General features: G+C 37.7%; 1 protein-coding gene across 4 annotated transcripts in view; it reads left to right on the forward strand.

Moving 5' to 3' along the window:
- FYB1 (FYN binding protein 1) overlaps window positions 1–18,614 on the forward strand; it is a 141,635-nt gene that overhangs the window by 94,326 nt on the left and 28,695 nt on the right. For all 4 annotated transcript variants that reach the window (XM_015242089.3, XM_015242087.3, XM_015242086.3 and 1 more), the window contains 5 exons: window positions 2,970–3,126; window positions 14,130–14,176; window positions 16,085–16,104; window positions 16,549–16,583; window positions 17,555–17,675. In XM_015242089.3, the coding sequence (XP_015097575.1) occupies window positions 2,970–3,126; window positions 14,130–14,176; window positions 16,085–16,104; window positions 16,549–16,583; window positions 17,555–17,675 (380 nt within the window). The remainder of the gene's footprint in view (window positions 1–2,969; window positions 3,127–14,129; window positions 14,177–16,084; window positions 16,105–16,548; window positions 16,584–17,554; window positions 17,676–18,614) is intronic.

The raw sequence follows: 18,614 nt of genomic DNA on the forward strand, positions 1-18,614 counted from the left end.
ACATGAGCAGAACATAGCAGAAAGGGTGCAAACCTCTTAAGAAATCGTCTAAGGTTCAAATTCTGGCTAAGTTTGAAATTCTACTTCTATTGCTTACTCACTCTCTGACCTTGGGTAGTTTTTTTAACTATCAAATGGAAACTAGATAATAACATATACCCCAAAGGGGTGTTTTGAAAAATTAAATAAAATTACATATGCAAACTGCCTAAAATGGTGCCTGGCAAAAAGTCAGTGACTTATTAATGTTATTGTCATTAATCTCAGAAAATTCCTGTAAGTTTATTGTTTCTGTTTCTTCTTTATTTGCTTTACTATAATTAAAAATCCATCTCATTCTTTCCATCACATCAGACTAGATTTTTGCTTTTGAGAATTCCGGTATTAGTAATTATATTTTGGTATATTTTATAGAGTCCACAGTAAGAATTTAGAGCCAATCATATTATAGTAAGGTAAGTCTACCCATTTTTTTTAACTTTTTTTTGCTCCCTGAAAAACAAAGATGCTTTTCTTTAGACTTATTTTGTATACATGCAAATATAGTCCTTGTTGTATTTGAAAGTGACCATGGATTTTGCAAAGCAAAATATTCCACTGCTAAACACGAGTGCAACGTAGGAAGACTTCAGCACTTGTTCTCCCAAGCTTAGTGAGGAGCAAGACACTTACAGAGTTGAGTGTCTCATGAAGCCTGTCAAATTATCTCTTGACAGTTTTCCAAAAATGATAATAATTTTTTAAAAATCCAGCAATCCCTCTCCATCTCCCAGCCCTGCTTCCCTCTGGTTTTGCTGCACCCTCAGGCAAGCCCGCTGCGGGTGGCTGCCAGAGCTCCAGGAGGCCTCCTGGAGACCCAGATTCAGTGGAAGAGCAGTCACATCCCTTTCTGGGCAGCTCGAGTTATTTCGGCAGGGGAGGGAGAGCAGATGCCAGGCAGGCAGAGGAGCAAGGGCGCACCGCAGAAAGTCTCCTAAGCCTGCGTCAAGATGAAATGGTAGCACATGGGTTTCAGAATAGGTCAGTTTTCAGAGTTTCCAGTTCATCATTCCCCAAACCTACATCTAATTTCTCACCTTCAGGCCTTACATCACTCTCCTGTGGCGATGCCTCCTGACTGTCAAAACCTTTTCCATGAAAAGATAAGTCACAAATGACTAGTAGACAGTTCTTCTTCTGTTTGGGCAACGGTTTATAAATATCCATTTACAGTGGCTTATTCTCTTTGTGTACAGCTTTCATATCACTTCTGAATCTATCAAACCATATTGAATTAAAATAACACAAACCATATAAATTAAAATAACAAGATGTCATTTTCTCCTGTCGAATTCACTAGAATTTTTAATGTTCATTCTATGATAAACAAAGTAAGTAATAATAGCTTATTAGGCAAATGGTGCTGGGACATTGATAAATGACTTAAGAACAACAACAACAAAAACTCCATAAAAATAAATCCCGGGGGGAGGGGAATAGCTCAATGGTAAAGCTTGTGCTTAGCACGCACAAGGTCCTGGGTTCAATTCCCAGTACCTACATTAAAAAAAAAAAAAAAAGATCCTGATCCCACACCTAATTCTAAAAGAAATTACTAATACTTTTACAAAGTTAAATGTGAAAAAATGAATCCAAAGAGAAGTAGGAGGAAATATAAGGTTAATAATTATGTGTGTTCTAAGGGTAGGGAAGGCTTTCCTAAACATAAGTCTAATGATAGAAATTATACATAAAAGAATTTATTAATTGGATTAGAGAAAAAGGAGTAAGTCCTATATATCAGAAAAGAATTTTAACTTTATTACAAAAATGAACTGGACAAAATATTTCTAACATAACTGTTATCAATTGGAAATTTTTATTCATCAGATTCACAAGGGAACTAATTCTCCCTACCTTAAGCCCCCAAAAACAGCTGCCAAAAGAGAAAATGATCTATTCCTGTGAGAACTGTGCCTGGCAAGGAAGGTTACAAGTCAAGTGTGCAAGGACTGAGCAGTTTTTAAAACTCCAAGAGGACTGTGATAGTGAGGAGAGAGCATGAAGAGAGGGTAATATTTTTAATAATTACCATAAGCAAAAAACTTTGGAAAGAGGCAGAAATATCTAAAAGGAATTAGAAAGGGACAGATTGGGATTTCAAAATGTAGAATAGATAAACAATATTATACTGTATAGCACAGGGAAATATATACAAAATCTTGTGGTAGCTCACAGTGAAAAAAAAATGTGACAATGAATATATATATGTTCACGTATAACTGAAAAATTGTGCTCTACACTGGAATTTGACACAATATTGTAAAATGATTATAACTCAATAAAAATGTTAAATGAATGAATGAATGAATGAATAAATAAATAAATAAATAAAAGAAATTAGAAAGCTTTTCCTATACTGTATAAATAGAGAAAAAGCAACAGGAAATAGAGTAGAAAAGTGGTTGCCAGGGGCTGGGGTGATGGAAAAAAAAAAAGGGAGAGGTGGTTAGTCAAGGGTAGAAACTTTAATTGTAAGATGTATAAAATCTGAGGACCTAAATAGTAAACCTTGGTGACTACAGTTCTCTATTGTTTAATTGGAGTCTGCTGAAAGACTGGAACTTAAATGTTCTCACCGTCCCTACCCCCCAAAAAAGGTACATATGTGAGGCGATAGAGTGTTAATTAACTTGGTGGGGGAATCTTTTGTATGTATATCAAATCATCACATTATATTCTTAAAATGTCTTACAATTTTATTTGTCAATTATAGCTCATTAACTGGGTGAGGGAGGAAATGGAATATTTAAAATGCCATGTCCCATAATACTCAAATAGTATTAAACTCCTTAAAGCATTAATTCAATTTAGAATGCATTTCCTACATGTTTGTATTTAAAATCCTCATTTCTGCATACTTGGAATAGCCAGTTCTTGTATTTTGAAGATTAGTCTTAATTCACAATATTTTTTGCTTTGCTTCTTAGGTACCAGCAAAGGCCAAACATCTTACTCAACAATGTCCCTGCCACCGCCTCCACCATCCCATCTGGCCAGCCAACCACCATTGCCAGCATCTTACCCAACACAATCACCAGTTCCAAGTCTACCTCCCAGAAACATTAAACCTCCCTTAGATCTCAAGTAAGCAAAAGATTATCTTGCTATTTCTTTGTCAATCTCTTGCCATGGATTTTCAAACTATGCTTGGCTGAATGCAGAGGGTTCCATGGTAAACTGATGGAGCCACAAGGGGGGCGGTTGGCAGGGAGAAGGAAGGACGGAGCAGGCTGCTCTCACACCTCCATACCCTTGAACAACTGTTATTTATTTGTTTTTAATGGTGGTTTTCTCCTTAAGAGTTCATTTGAAGACAATTTCCAATGCCTGTTTAGAAGTTCTGAAGCATTTTTCAGGTCAGCACCACTGTCTCCTTCACCATCACATCATCATTATCACCACCACCACCACCACCGTTATCATCATCACCATTATCACTACCGCCAATATCATCATCACTGTCATCATCACCATCACCACCACCACCACCATTATCATCACCAACACCACTACCACCACCATATTTTACTGACCGCCTATGATGTTCTAGGCACTTCACATAAGTAATCACTATAGCCTTATGGACTGGAGACTGTTGTCATCATTTCACAGATGGGTAAATGGAACTTTACAAACTTCACAGAAGCTAAGTAACTTCTCCAAGATCACACAGAATGTATATTGGAAAGGTGAGCCGATGTCAGTCTGAATCCAAAGTAAATGCGTGCTTTTAACCACTCTGCTAAATAACCTCCTTTAAGTAAAAAATGCAGGTTTTCTCTGAATCTTCAGATTTTTGGCTGTGTATTTAAAAACTAGGAAACACTTATTCAAGCCCACTCTCACTTTTCTTAGATTGTACTTTTTAGAAATGTTAAAACTGTATGGGCTATTATATATGGGCTCTTTATCCATGACTTACCAGAATAGCTGCTTGAGGAAAAAGCAAGCAGAGGTTGGAATGGAATGAAATGTTGTTTCAAAAAGAAATATTCAGACAGTGACAAACATACCTCCTTACAAATCACAGTAGGTCTTCCCTCTATTGCTTTGCGTGATTCTCCTTGACCACAAATAAGTAGGATCCCGAAAATATTGAGCTACAGTTTGTTTTTCCTTCACTTCAGTCCCCTACCAGATGGATGTTCATTACATTTAAAGCACTTAATATCCATAATCCATATAATAGAATCTGTTAATGTCAATATCTGGTTGACAGCTTTCCTTTGATGCTGTTGATTACAATTTAGACTAGGGGTTGAAAACAACTTGACATGGATAGCTACCACTATACTTCACTTTGTTATGCTTTTTTGGGAGGAGGAGCATGGATTAAAGGCATAACTCCAACTAACTAGAAGGTGTTAGAGCAGCTTAGTGGCTATTATCTTATATAAAACCTGCATTGTGCATTTATATTAACCACATGCCCTTCCAGGCATTTGAGTTTATGACATCCAGTTACCAAATACAGGTGTAAGCCATCTGCCTACAAACACATAAGTGCCGAATAAATATTTGTGTCATTTGTTTCTATATACACTTGATTTCTGTGTAAATTACTTTCCTTTCATATGTATTAAATCGTGTGTCTTTTTCCTAATTTTTTTCCTATTCTGATGAACTTGACCCATTAGATTTTAACCTTAGTACTTTGGAACTTTATCACATGACTCTATCCCAGCTACTAGCTCCCAGGAGGCTTCAGAATCCTGTCTAATTCTAGAGAGAAATTTCAATAAATACCTTGAGCATGAGATCCTGATCACTCATAAGACATAAAGACTAGTAACTATTTGATTGAAGAAATGGAGAGGAGGAGTGTTGGACACAAGTCCTGCTATCTGGGGAGCCCTCAAGACCACCCAGATCCACTCAGTGGACGCGTGGGTCTCAGTGTGTGATGGTGCTCATGGCTAAGATTTATCGCAGTCACACTCTTCTTCTGAACCTGGGAGTAGACAAAGTCAGACTGCTCCTTTCTCCAGCTACAAAAATGCAATACATGTGTAATGTTGCATCCGAAGGAAGCCCATTAGAGGCAGCTTTTTGCTGAGAGCTGGCACCTACACACCTATCTTCTGCCTAGCAACTACCAAAATACCCAGACTTCTGAAAGGAACGCGAGTATTTACCATAAGTCACGTGGTTTGTACAGTCCAAGCACAGCAAAGGACTCATCATTCGGCAACTTTTCCTATCTGTTCAGGGAATGCTTTAGGAGCTGAATTTCCAGATACAAGCTGACAGCCAATCTTGTTAGCAGATTCTTTTAAAAAGAGCAGCTTCAGGCCTTCTCTGTTAACTCTTTCCTGTAAACCTCTTCCCTTAGAATCCATTGTGATAAAGCGAGGGCTAAAAATTTAGCAGGAAGAAAGCATTTCAAAAACAGTCCTATAACCTGGACCAAACATCATATGGATGTTGGTCAGTTTCCCACCTTTGCAGGAAATTCTTGTGAAGTTGAAAAGGGCCTGCTAACCAGCCAAGCTCAAATTCTTACTTGTAATATTGTTTTCATAAGAAATTAGTACAAGCCACCAACTGTAATAAACTTTACTTCATTCCTATTTCCTTCTTATTGAGAACTCCTAATTAGAGAGTCTGATTCATCTTAGAGTTACCAACTCCTCAAAATGCACACTCTCCGAACAAAAAAGGTGGAAAGAAACCAGAATCTTAAATGCTACATTGCCTAGATAAGCTAGAGTTGGAGTATCTGGAAGTTAATTGTCAGATGGGGAGAACACAGAGAATGAAATCTAAGGGACATCTATAACATTTTTTTCCCCAAAAAGTAAAAATGTGATGGATAGTGAAAGATACTGAAGCTCCCATCAGAGAGCTCAAGGAAAATCCGAAATGAAGAAATATGTGGGTTGGAAACTTTTGCCCAAGTAGGGGAAGCTAGATAAAACACAAAGAGGAAATGAAAGTAAAATAGGTCTTGATATTCAGACTTACAAATTTATATTTCATGTGAGAGGGAAATTTATGGGATGATCTTTAGGTAAAATTGTGAAAGATCAGTGTTTCTGTGTTTTTCCTCATGCTACCAGCCTTCCAAACTCATACATGGGTGTTCCCAGGTGCTCCCTCTGCATCCTGCAAACGTGGCTCCTCCATCCCCCACCGCAAATCACTGGCCACGCTCGGGTCAAGATCTAATAGGTTTTTTTAATTCATGCAATAATTAATAGTAATCATCCCCTACTTTGTGTCTTTCTAGGAAGAATTCAGGGAATATCAGAGAATAAAATAAAGATGGTTGCCCACATAAAACGGGGTGAGAGGCATAAGGAATAAAAATAATAAACAGGTGAAGGATATAGTATGTTAGGAACTATCAAGTGCTCTGGGAGAAAACAGAGCAGGGTTAAGTGGTGTCATTTGAGGGTGAGCTGGGGACAGCATGTTGCAACTTTAAAGAGAGAGGTGGGGGTAGCTCCCTTTATGGGAAGTTATGCTTGAGCAAAGACTCAAGGAAGTGAAGGAGTTAGGTATGCAGATATCTGGAGGAAGACCATTCCAGAATGTTCAAGGACCCGGAAGCAGGGAGCCTGGGCTGGAGTAGATGAACAAGAGAAGGATAGTGGAAAACACTCAGCTCGTGCAGGACCCTGCAGGTCACGACAGAGACCGCTCCTAAGTGAAACGGGAAGCACTGAAAGAGCCTGAGCAGAGCAGTGAGGTTTTCTGACTTATGTTTTATAAATATCACCTGAACAGCTGTCTGAAAAGAGACAGGAGGCAAACATTGAAGAAGGGAAGCCAGTTAGGCAGATAATGCAGAAATGCAAGCAAGATGTGGAGGTGGCTCTAACTAGGATGGTGCAATGGAGGTGGTGAGAGGGGTCTGGATTCTGGTCATATTTTAAAGGTAGAGACAACAGAATTTGGATTTGGGGTATGAAAGAAAAAGGGGACCCAAGGTGGCTTCAAGGTTTTTGGGCCCGAGTAACTGCAAGGATGATGTTTCCATCAACTGAAATGGGAGAGGCTGAAGATGAGCAGGTTTGGGGCTGGGGACGGTCAGGAGGGCCTGGCTATGTTAAGCATGTGGTGTCTCTTACACATCCAAGTCTTGGAGTTGTTGAGGAGGCAACTGGGGATAAGAAATGAAGTTTGGGAATGGATTCTGGGTTAAAAATACATATTTGAGCATCAGGGGCATATAAATCCATACTTAAAGCCACGAGACTGTTAAAATCACCAAGGAAGTGAGTAGAGCTCGAGAAGAACCGAGCCCTGGGGCACTCGAGCTCTCCTAGGCCTGGGAGAAGAAAACTCAGTAAAAGAGAATAAAAAAGAGCAACCAAGAAAGTAGGAAAAACCCCGAGTGTAGTGTCCTGGAAGCCAAGTAAAGACAGAATTCCCGGGAGGAGACAGTGATCAGCTGCTAAAGGCCAAATAAGTGAGAAGCGTGGAGGTCAGCGTGGGTGACGTGTGGGGAGTAGCTGGGTTACAGCCTGACTGCAATAGCTTTACAAGCGCCTGGAAGGAGAGGAAATGGAAAGAGCAATTACAGGCGACTGTTTAAAGGAGAAAAAGGAAGCCAGAAAAATGGGGCAGTAACTGGTGAGGAGAGTGGAATTGAGATTTTTTTTTTTTTAAGATGGAAGAAATAACAGCAGGTTTGTATGCTTGTGGGAGAGACAAGCAGGAACGAGGGGGAAATGATGGGGAGAGGGGAGAATTCCCAGAACCAAGGACTAGAACAACCAGGAACTAGCGCTCAGGTGAGGGAGGGACTGGCTTCCCAAGGGCATAAATGGCCGATAAGGCTCACAGTTCTTCGGGGGGGAGGGCCTGTATTGCTTAAGGCAAGAAACCAAATCTCTCATTGGGATCAAAGAATTTCAGGCGATAGCGTGGCCTTGATCACCTGCCTGCTTCCCAGAAGTCACTGGTAGTTATGTCATGCAGGTCAGGATGCCTTAAGAATGTGAAGGATTGGAGACAAGTGAGAATTGGAAATAATAAACATCTTTCAACAAAAATAGTTGAGGCTGAAGTTGTATCGTATTTTAAATTGTATTGTTTCCCCACCTAGTGGTCAGAAATCAGCTAGTTCCTTTTTCAGCTCTTTCACTCAGATGTCAAAAGACGAATGGACTGAAAGGGGTCAGAAGGGCTTGTTTATCATTTTCAGGGTTCAAATCAACATCTTTAGGGTAACTCATTTCTTGGTACCATTTTTTAAAATGACTTATAATTTTAACAGTATAATTCAGAACCAATGGCTGAATATTTTGGTATACAAAACAAATTGCATTGTTATTAATAGTAATGAGACAGGAAACATCAAGTAAGAAGAAATAATAAATAATGGAAGTGACTCAGGCTGGAAAAGGAATGGTTAAACAGTTTTTACCCTGCTGTCATTCTTAGTGTAAGATATTTTATTTTCTGACTCTAAAATTAGAGGATAAGTAAGAATTTACCATTATAACCTTTTTAATAATTAGAAATGCTTAACATTTTCCAGAATTTGAGACTTGCCATATCAGTGGTGCATTCCCAGACAGTCTTACCTAAGTCCATGTGGAAAGCATTGGCTTAAACAAGTCATAGTTTTATCACTCCTCATGCATTAAATACCAGAAGACGTGTTCCAGGGAAGAGTTCAAGGGATTTCCATTCTCAGTGAGGGCAGGTTTAGAACAAAGTTTTGTTTGTCACTTAGATTTCCTCCTTCTTCTTTAAAACATTAACTGACAATGTAAAAGCTAAAGTCATGAATAAAGGTCATGAATAGCAAATAAGTATAAAAGTCAACAGCTTCACATCTTTAAAAGTCAGGAAATAGAGCTCTGATAGCTTTATAAACATGACAGTCGTGACAGTAAATCAATTTTGCTTTCCCTATTTAATTCTGCACACTAAGGCATAAAAACAAAGAGCTATGGTGGAAGGCCTTCTCGAATAGACATATTATTGTAACAGTTTATAAGCTTCCTTTTCTTCCTTACCAGCTCCCTCTGCTTATTTGTCTATGACTTGCTTGTGACTAGTTTTGTTGTTTGTCTCTTTATCTCTACTTGGAGCTTTTCTCTCAATGCTTTTTTTTTTTTGAGCAATTGGTGACAGTTTGATCTGAGTCTATGCATGACATTCACCTATGTCTCCCCCTCATCTTTCTCCATTTTATTCTTCACTATGATTCCTATTCTTAACACTATTTCATATTTAGTGAATATTTTAACATTTTACATACAGTGAAGTCAGACGTATACAAAATTAACTAAAATGTATATGCCATAATGTTGGGTCCATGAATAAATGTGTAGTGCAAACATTACCCACAAGCAATAAATGGTTTGCGTTAAAGTGCAGACACACACTGAACGTGCTATGCATACACCCTTCCTTTTGCAAATATCTATTATTCATCCAGTGTTTCAGGAATTAAACTGCAAGACCAGTAGTCTTTTTGACTTAATATTCTTTTTCAAAAGTGATAATAAACAATTCACTTTAGGAATAAATGTTAGTTTCTTAGTACTACTAGGACATCATTTATTTATCCAAAAAAAATCAAAGTCCTGTACCTAACAGGAGTTACTCTAATAGCTTCCTAAAAATGGCAGTCATAGAACTAAATTAACAAAGTGATCATCTCTTTCTTCAAAGGGCTTATGGTCTAGTAGGAGGAAGAGAGACCTGCAAGCGATTCCTCTGTAGTCATAGTAACACGGGACCATCACTATGGTGGAGCCATGTATGACATGTGGAGGCAGCAACTGTGTGAGCTCGGGGGAGTTGGGGATAACTTCACAGAGGAGAGGGTGTTTAAGAAGAAGCTTATAGATTAAGGAGAGCCACAAGCAGGGGATGATGATGAGGAAGGATCATTCCAGAGAAGGGAAACAGCATGGCCTAAGCATGGAGGAACAAGAAACCAGGGAGTGTTCAGAGAATAAGTAAATTAATTCAGTATGAATATGTGAAGATGATGTTAGAAGAGGAAACAGGCCAAATAAATCTGCAAAAGAGCAGGGCTGATCTTAAGAACCTGTACACCTTGAAAATGACTGTTGATGTTATTCTGTAGAATGTCACTGTATTTTGAAGTCTAAAGTATTTACATCTTGTGCTTTTAATTAATATTCATTAAAGTTAATAATGCAAAGGCCTAATTTAAGTACTTAAATTCACATAATATAACTTACTATACCCTATTTCTACATCTAGTAGTTTTTATTAAATAAGAATAATTCAGGGGGATCTTTGATTAATGATTGGACAACTCAGACTAAATTCTTGCAAATCAATAGTTATATTTATAATAAATTTAGGTAATTAAACTCCCTTACACCTTTTACATTTCATGTATAAATTTATATGAATTTTATTTTTAAGCATTTCCAATACTTCGCTGAACAAATTTAATAACTCCACCAAGAAAAACCCTCTCAAGAACTTAAATGAGTCTTATAAGTCTACTAAACCACATCCGGTTCTCTTAAATATTCGACCTGCATTTGCAATTGGATTTTTCTTATACTTTTTTAAGGAACATAATTTATTTTGAAAAATTTTAAGCATATGAAAGGCAGGGAGAGTAGTATAATGAACCCCATTTCCCCTTCCCCAACTTCAACAATTATAAACTCATTACCAATCTTGTTTTTCATCTGTGCCCTACCTACTTCCCTCTTCTCATATTATTTTGAAACTAATACCAAACATCGTATAATTACACCCATAAATATTTCAGTCAGTATCTCCGAAATTAGACTGTATGTATTCATATAAAACAACACGTCATTGTTCAAATTTCCAATAGTCTCTTAAATCATGTTGGTTTTTTGTTTGCTTGAATTAGAATCTAAGCAAAGTCTATAACTTGTATGTTTTGTAATCCTTTTTCAAGCTATAGGTTCACCCTCTATTACTTTCTTTTTATTTATTGAGACTTATTTGTTGAACAAATCACGTTGTTTGGGGGCATTATTGTTGCCCACAGTCTAGACGGTGCTGATTGCTTCCTTGTAGCACAGCTTATGTGGTCCCGTTCCTCTGCGTTTCCTGCAAATTGGTAATTGGATATAGAGGGGGGCTTGATCAAATTTAGTTCTATTTTTTTAATTAATTAATTTGTTTACTTAGGTAAGACTCCTTCCTAGGTGATGGTGTATTCTTTCATTAGGAGCTCCTGATTTTGGCTGACTCTCTTCTGTGAGGTCATCAGCCTCTACGCTCAGCCCTTAGAGTCCTTGCTTTTCAACCAAAATGATAAAGCCTAACTCACAAATTTTTAAATGATGTGACACAGAATATCCAACTGAATATCTACTGTAACAAATCTTCTTAAATACTACAAATACTGAAAATATTGGATGCACATATTTTGTCCCAATGATTAGAAAATTTATTTCACAGATTTTTGTACCATGGGTTTGAATTACTTCATTGTTTCTGTATTTAATTCTGAATCTTCCAAGATTAAGAAAAACAAATGTTTTTTTCTCATTAAGAAAAACAAATGTCATGTCAAGATCAATCTAACTGGGTCTTTACATGTAACTAAACAATAAGATGTATGTGTGTGTGTGTGTATATATATATATACACACACACACACATATGTTAAATTTTAAATGCTTAATTTTTTTAAAATGAGTTTGTTAGATAACAGTTTATGATCACATACGTTTATCATCTTGGGTGGAAACAGATATGCATGTCCATGGCAATTCTTCCTGAGCCACAAGTGTACCCACTAAGCCCTTTTTTATGGTCTCAGTGATAACAAGGCACTTCCAGTTCACATTCTTTCTTTTTTTTTTTTTCCATAGAGGTACTGAGAATTGAACCCAGGGATTCGTGCGTGCTAAGCATGCACTCTACCACTGAGCTGTGCCCACTGCTCCCCTGCCCCCCATATTGTTTAAACAGTGATAATTTTGCAGTTGGCATCTCCTGGGTTTAAGTAACACTCTTTCTTAATTCTTTAAGTGGCTACAGTATTGAATATGACATTGACAGAATCATATTTCAGTCGCTTTGGCAGCAGTGTGAAGGAGGGACCGTAAGGGTAGAAAAGATGAAGAGTAATTCTCATCATTGGAGACTGTTCGGATCCACATGAGAGATGATAGAGTCCTGGTCTTGTGTCTACCAGGACAGAGGAGAGAAATGGAAGGAGAAGTGAATTATAGGTGACGTTAAATATGCAGAACTTGATTGATTTGATGTGGGACTGAAGAACAGTGAGAAATAATGGATGACTTGAGGCTTAGGAGGATATGTGAATTGTGGTGCGGTTCACCGAGGTAAGAAACCTAGTAGGAAAAACAGGTTTAGGCTGGGATAAAACAGGGGAAACCTCAGCTTCTGGGATGCTAATATAGAGCCGGCAGTGGGACATACAAATAAAGATCGATAGGTAGATGGATGGATGGATGGATGGATAGATAGATAGATAGATAGATAAGATTGACAGATTGATAGATAGATGGATAGATAAGTCTGAAACTCAGAAGGGAGGCCTGTGTTAGAGATTTCAATATGGAAGTCACCGACATTAAGATAGTATGTGAGGCTGTGGGGGTGTATGAGGCCATTTAGGGGCAAATGTAGAGTGAAAAAAAAAATGAGGAAGCCAAGACCAGAACACAAATGAACACTATCCCTTAAAGGGGAAGTCAGAGAAAATTAACCCGCAGAGGAAGTTGTGGGATAGTGACCAGAGAGACAAGAAGTCAGCCAGGAGAGATTTCTCATGGAAACAGAGGAGGATCAAGAAAGGCAAAATGGCCAATACTGTTAAGGGCCAGAAGCAATGAAGTGAGATGCAGGCTGAGAAGTGTTTAGTGGATTTGGTAATTAAGTCTTCTAAGAGTGGTTTCAGTGAAGGATTGACGGTAGAAGCCAGATTGTAGTCAATAAAGAAATGAGTGAGAGGAGAGGAAGTCAAGTTGGTAAATATGGACAGCTTTCTCTACTTTGGCTGGGAAAAGGAGGATGATCTTTTGGTGATGTGGAGGATTTAGAAAAGTCAAGAGAAGTGTTGGTCCTTTATGAATGAGTCACTTGGGCTGAGGGAGAAAACAAGACTGAGATGTTTAAGGATAGGGAGTGAAAAAAGAGGAACAAAATAATAATAATAAATAATACGCTGACACACAAAAGGGAATAAAAGGAGTGACATAACCGATAATTCAGATAGGATTCAGAACACAGGTGGAGAAGAACTTAGGGGGAGGTAAGGAAAGGAATCACTGTAGATAAGTTTGTGGGTTAAAGTAATGTATTTTCTTAAGAGAGTCTGTCCCCAATAACTGCTCTTTTACCAGTGAAATAAGAAACAAGATCATCTGATGATAGGGGAGAGGAGAGGAATAGAAGATTTGAGGGAAATAGTGAAGGTTTTGCATAGCCTTTGAGAAGGATGATGCAAGAGAGGGTTGACTAGATAAACAGTGTAATGATATTCTAGAAGAGTGCTCGGGTACAGCTGATATTGAATGCTAAGTATTTGTAATATCCAGAATCAGTAAAATGGCAGTTTTACCCAGCTATGCTAATCAACCTAACACTAAACATAGAAAATATAGATGGTCCCATAAATCATTAAGGACTTGTGGGGCCTAAGTATTTACTGATAAGAGCAGTTGGAGTGAATGGTTTGGAATGAAGCACCTTGGAGTCCAAGTCACAGCTGATAGAAGCAAAGCTGGGTGGAGAACATCTGGAAAAGGTGAAGGAGTCAGGATGAGAACTAGTGCTCTTTGGTGTCTGTACAAGACCATCATATGCCTTCAGAACCCCAGAACTGACTTACTGATATACTGCCATTTTAACAGAAAACATTACTGCCCTGTAGCAATGGATTAATTGTAGGTGTTCACTTTGAATGTGCTGTACTCAAGCTCCCCGATTCTCCATTTTTTTTTCTTTTGCAGCAGTAGCAGCATAAACATAAGGCTAACACCTATTCCTTTGACTTCTGAAGTTTTAAATCAGAGCAGATATGAAAGAGAAAAGAATTCTCCAAGAATGATCCTTTTATTCATTTTTCTTTTTTATTATAAGCTGAGTGTCTACTTGTTCCATTTTCACTTTTTCTTTTTTGTTTTCAGAAGCTCTGTCAATGAAGACAATCAAGATAATGTCATGTACTCTGATGGTAAGTGGCTAAAAGATGTTTATTAATTTGTTACCTCAGATATAGAAGTCTGAGTTAATTATTCTCATAGGGTTATTAATGGGTCATTATCATCATTATTCCATGTAAGACCCCTCTCTTGTTTTACTTATTTGTTTACTTCCTTTTATCTCCATGAACTAGCCCTTTTCCTTTCTTCCCCTTACCAGAGACATATACTCTAGTATAATTAATGTGTATGTGTCTTTTGTATGTATTCTTTGCATATATTCTTTGTGTGTGTACATATATATTTCAATTTACATGAACAGTATATTGTAGCTCACTCTGGTCTTTCTTTTTTTTTATACTCAGCATAATGTGGTTTTGAGGATCCATCCATGTTGGATATGTACATTTAATTTGTTTCTGTTAACTGCTGCACAGCACTCCATGATATACATTCACGTTTTACCTCCAACTCACTGGCACCACAAATAATAATTCAGTGCACCTTCTTGTTCATATCTCCATCTGGACCTCTGAGAGACTTTCTTTCAGATGTATATCCAGCAGTAGAATGGCTGCTCCTAAGTTATGGAGTATTCATTTTGACTGAGTAAGACTAGAGTGCTCTCCAGAAGAGCTGCGTCTGTGTATATGCCCATCACAGGGCTTGAAGATGCCGAGATGCCCGCCTTTCACCAGTGCATGGCATTATGCAGCCTTCCAGTTGTTTCCAGCCCTATGTGTATAAAATGATGTCCCATTTCATTTTCATGTCTCTGCCTGCTATTGAGTTTGAGTACTTGATTTGTTTATTAGCCTGTGTGGTCTCCTGTTCTGTACGTTGCAGGTCCCTATCCTTTGACCATGTTTTTCCTTGGGATTGGTATCGTTTTCTGGTTGACTTGCAGGAGTTTGTTTGTATTCTAGGTATTAATCCTATGTCAGTTGCAGACATGGCAAATATCTTCTCTCTTAGTCCATGCTGTCCTTCACAGAGCAGAAAGAAATTTTGATATTATCAAATTCATTCATTTTTACTTTGTAACTTATTTATGCTCTTTAAGTTCTATTTAAGAAATCCTACCCCTAGGACATAAAAATAACATCTTCTATTTTCTTCTATGAGTGTTTTCCCTTATTTTTAGGTCATTGATCTCTTTGCAGTCCACCTTTGAGGATTTAGTAGAAATTGAGATTTGTTTTTGTGTGTGTGAAGCCAGTTTTCCCATTAGTATACTCTGAAATCTACCCTTTACTCATTAATTTATAGTGCCACCTTTACTATATTAACTCTGTTGGTGTGTTTCTGTTTTTGCATACATAGGTGTGTTACTGTGTGCATTACGTGTGTGTATATATTTGTGTATATGTAAAGTTGTGGATCTGTCTCTGGGCTCTCTGCTCCAGGTCTGTTTGTTCCTAAATCAACCACACTGCTTTTATTATTATTGTTTTAGCTTATGTCTTAATACCTTGTAATTTGTTGATATTTACTAAACCCTTGAGCAGTAAAATAACTTTTAAAAAAATTGAATTAACTTGATTTGTTTGATACATGAAAGCAAAGCCTTGGAAACAAATAAGTCAAAAAGTATAAATGAATTGTGATTTTCTAGTAATACCTTTATTCCACACAAGCCCACAAAACTAAATGCATGCCTTTCATAAAAAGAATGAAGGGTGTCTTCATTATTTTTTGGCTTTTGCATTATTTTATGAAAACCAATGAAATGAGTTTGTAATTAAATTAAAAGATATGGAAAAGCCATAGTAAAGATCTAAATCACATATTCTATTTAGTACTTCTCTACCTTCGGTAAACTGTAAGTTCTGTTAGATTATGAATGTTTTGAATATTATATTATATCTAATAATCTTGTATTAAAGCATTTCTTAGTTATAGTATATTAAATTGTATTCTCTTTTTTTTTATCACCTTAGGTACTGGAAATCTAGATGAGGTCAGTTTCTTTCTTCCTTGTCATAGTATATTGCTGTAACTAGAATATTTAACATTTCTTATGAATCATTTTCCATTGGTATAAACCAGCAAATGAAAATTCTTATGAGTAATGGTGATGTATTTCCATTTGTAATCTCACTTCATCGAAAATGCTTGAGACATTAAACACCAATCATTAAGTGACTCAGAGTAATTTTGTGGCACTGAACACACACTTAAATCTGGATACACATCTGAAATATATAGCAGGATTTAAAATGAAATATTTTTGTGCTTTCTTTCCAAGTCTATCTCTAAAAAGAAAAAAAAATTTTTTTAAACGAGCAGAATTTACATATACTTAAACTTATGCTTGTTTTACTGAGTGTTGGAGCCACATAATATATGTATGTTCCCTTTTTGAATAATTAAAACTAATCATTATTCATGTTTTTCTCAACAGGAACAAGACAGTGAAGGAGAAACATATGAAGACATGTATGGGTTACATTTTTTCACCTTGATATTTTCCTTCTAAGATGAATATAATGATGATGATGAAGGAGAACAGAGGGACAGTCAACACTAGGAGGAGGGGGAAGCTGTACTGTTCAAATGATGGGCATGTAATCATAACCCTTAGTTCAGTACAAAGGATTAAAGATTCTTTTCTTGTCGAAGGATTTTGCAGACGACTCTGTCAAAATGCCATTGTCTGAGAGGGCAGAGGCCCGGAGCTAGACCGCAGGCAGGGAATCACAGGCCAGGAATCTGTATATCTTGCTCTCAGTGTGTCCTTGGGCAAATAAATTCATGTCTAGGTTACAGTGTCTTCCCTGAGGTAGTGCTTCACCTCCCAAGGGTGCTTTGCAAGACAATGTAGCACAGCCCCAGATGCCAAAGTTTCAGCCTCCTAAAGCAGAAAGACGTTAAAAATAGTTCCAAAATGGGTTTCTGGGTAGCCCAGGACTAAAAAATTTCTTGGAAAATGAGTGAAAGCAGAAACGAATATGTTTATCTTATTTTGTCTTTTGTGGATTCACATATCTTAATTTTCTCTACCCAGTGCTTACTCGACTAATTCTGACTAATGTTTCTGAACAAAGGCTTGCACATACAGACTTGTGGGTGCCCTTGTACCAGCGAGTGTACGCGCTTGAGAGAGAGAGAGATTAATACTATTCATGCCAACATGCTGTAAGAACAGGGTCTTAGGAGCAGTGCCTTCCACTTGCTGGCACAGCTGTAAGGGAAGCAGAGGCTTTGGAGGGCACCCTCACTTGTGTGCCTCCTACTGGTCTAAAGAACACTCTCACGCACCCAGGAAAATTTTGAGAAGCCTTGGCCTTGTGCCTTCATCTCTACTTCAGATACCTTCCTCTGTCATGAGTAGAAGCCTCTCAGGATGGTGAGCCCTAACCCATCAATGCCAGAGGACGCTGAAGCAACCTAACAATCTTTATCCACAGAGAAGCATCCAAAGAAAGAGAGAAGAAACGGGAAAAGGAGGAAAAGAAGAGACTAGAGCTGGAGAAAAAGGAACAGAAAGAGAGAGAAAAGAAAGAGCAAGAAATAAAGAAGAAATTTAAAGTAAGCGCTTGCTGGCTGTTGGGTGAAAAAGTGAAACCTTTTTTTAGAACTTTCACACAAAAGGGGGCCCCCTTTTTGAAACCTTACGTGGTTGGAGAATTACTCAGCCGTTGGTTTCTAAAGAGTAACTGCCTTCATAACAGTAATGTTGTCGTCCAATACACTCCTTTATCCCGGCACTAAAAATGTAATACGGTGAAATCCAAACAAAAAACGGTGGCTTATAAATTGGATAAAATCCAAATAAAATATGGCAGGAGCTCAGGAAATTTTATGTTGATTACTCAAACCCATCTTGGTTCTCCTTGTTACACATTTCATGTTAACCTACACGCAACAGGCGCTTGGGACCACACATGTATGTATCCCTGTGGCATGAACGACAGGGTGCCAGGGGCAAAAGTGTCTCTGGATTAACCAGACTGGTCTCGGAATAAAGTCCTCTGAGCTATTCTAACTGCTGGTATCCAGACCCGACTTTTTTTTCTTTTTACTTAGTTTAAGCCTTTGTACATGTTGACTTCTGATACCCGCTGTTTCTCTTCCTTCTTCATCCACCAGGATTTCTGACCTCTCTCTTCTCTGCTTCCTAGTTTCTAATTGTGTGACTTCTGTTACTACCGCCACTAACACTGCACATGCTGGCTCTTCTCTCTTGGCTACTCCATCTTTGGTGACATGGTCCATGTGGTGTAGGTCTGTATGTCAGCTGTATTTAGAGTGATTATATGAGCTACAAACCTATTCTTCACTTTAAAAAGAATTCATATCAAGTTTCCTTTAAATATTTAATTCCTCCAGAACATTTAATACATGGTTTGGATTGTAAAAAAATGTGATTTATATATAACTTCCCAGTATATGTATTATCATAAAACAAAGATTTAACAGCAGGGCATAGGGAAAATATAAAGCTTGGAGTTAGTTGAACAATGTGGA

This window comes from Vicugna pacos, chromosome 3 (assembly GCF_048564905.1).
Source record: "Vicugna pacos chromosome 3, VicPac4, whole genome shotgun sequence".
NCBI classification, from domain to species: domain Eukaryota; kingdom Metazoa; phylum Chordata; class Mammalia; order Artiodactyla; family Camelidae; genus Vicugna; species Vicugna pacos.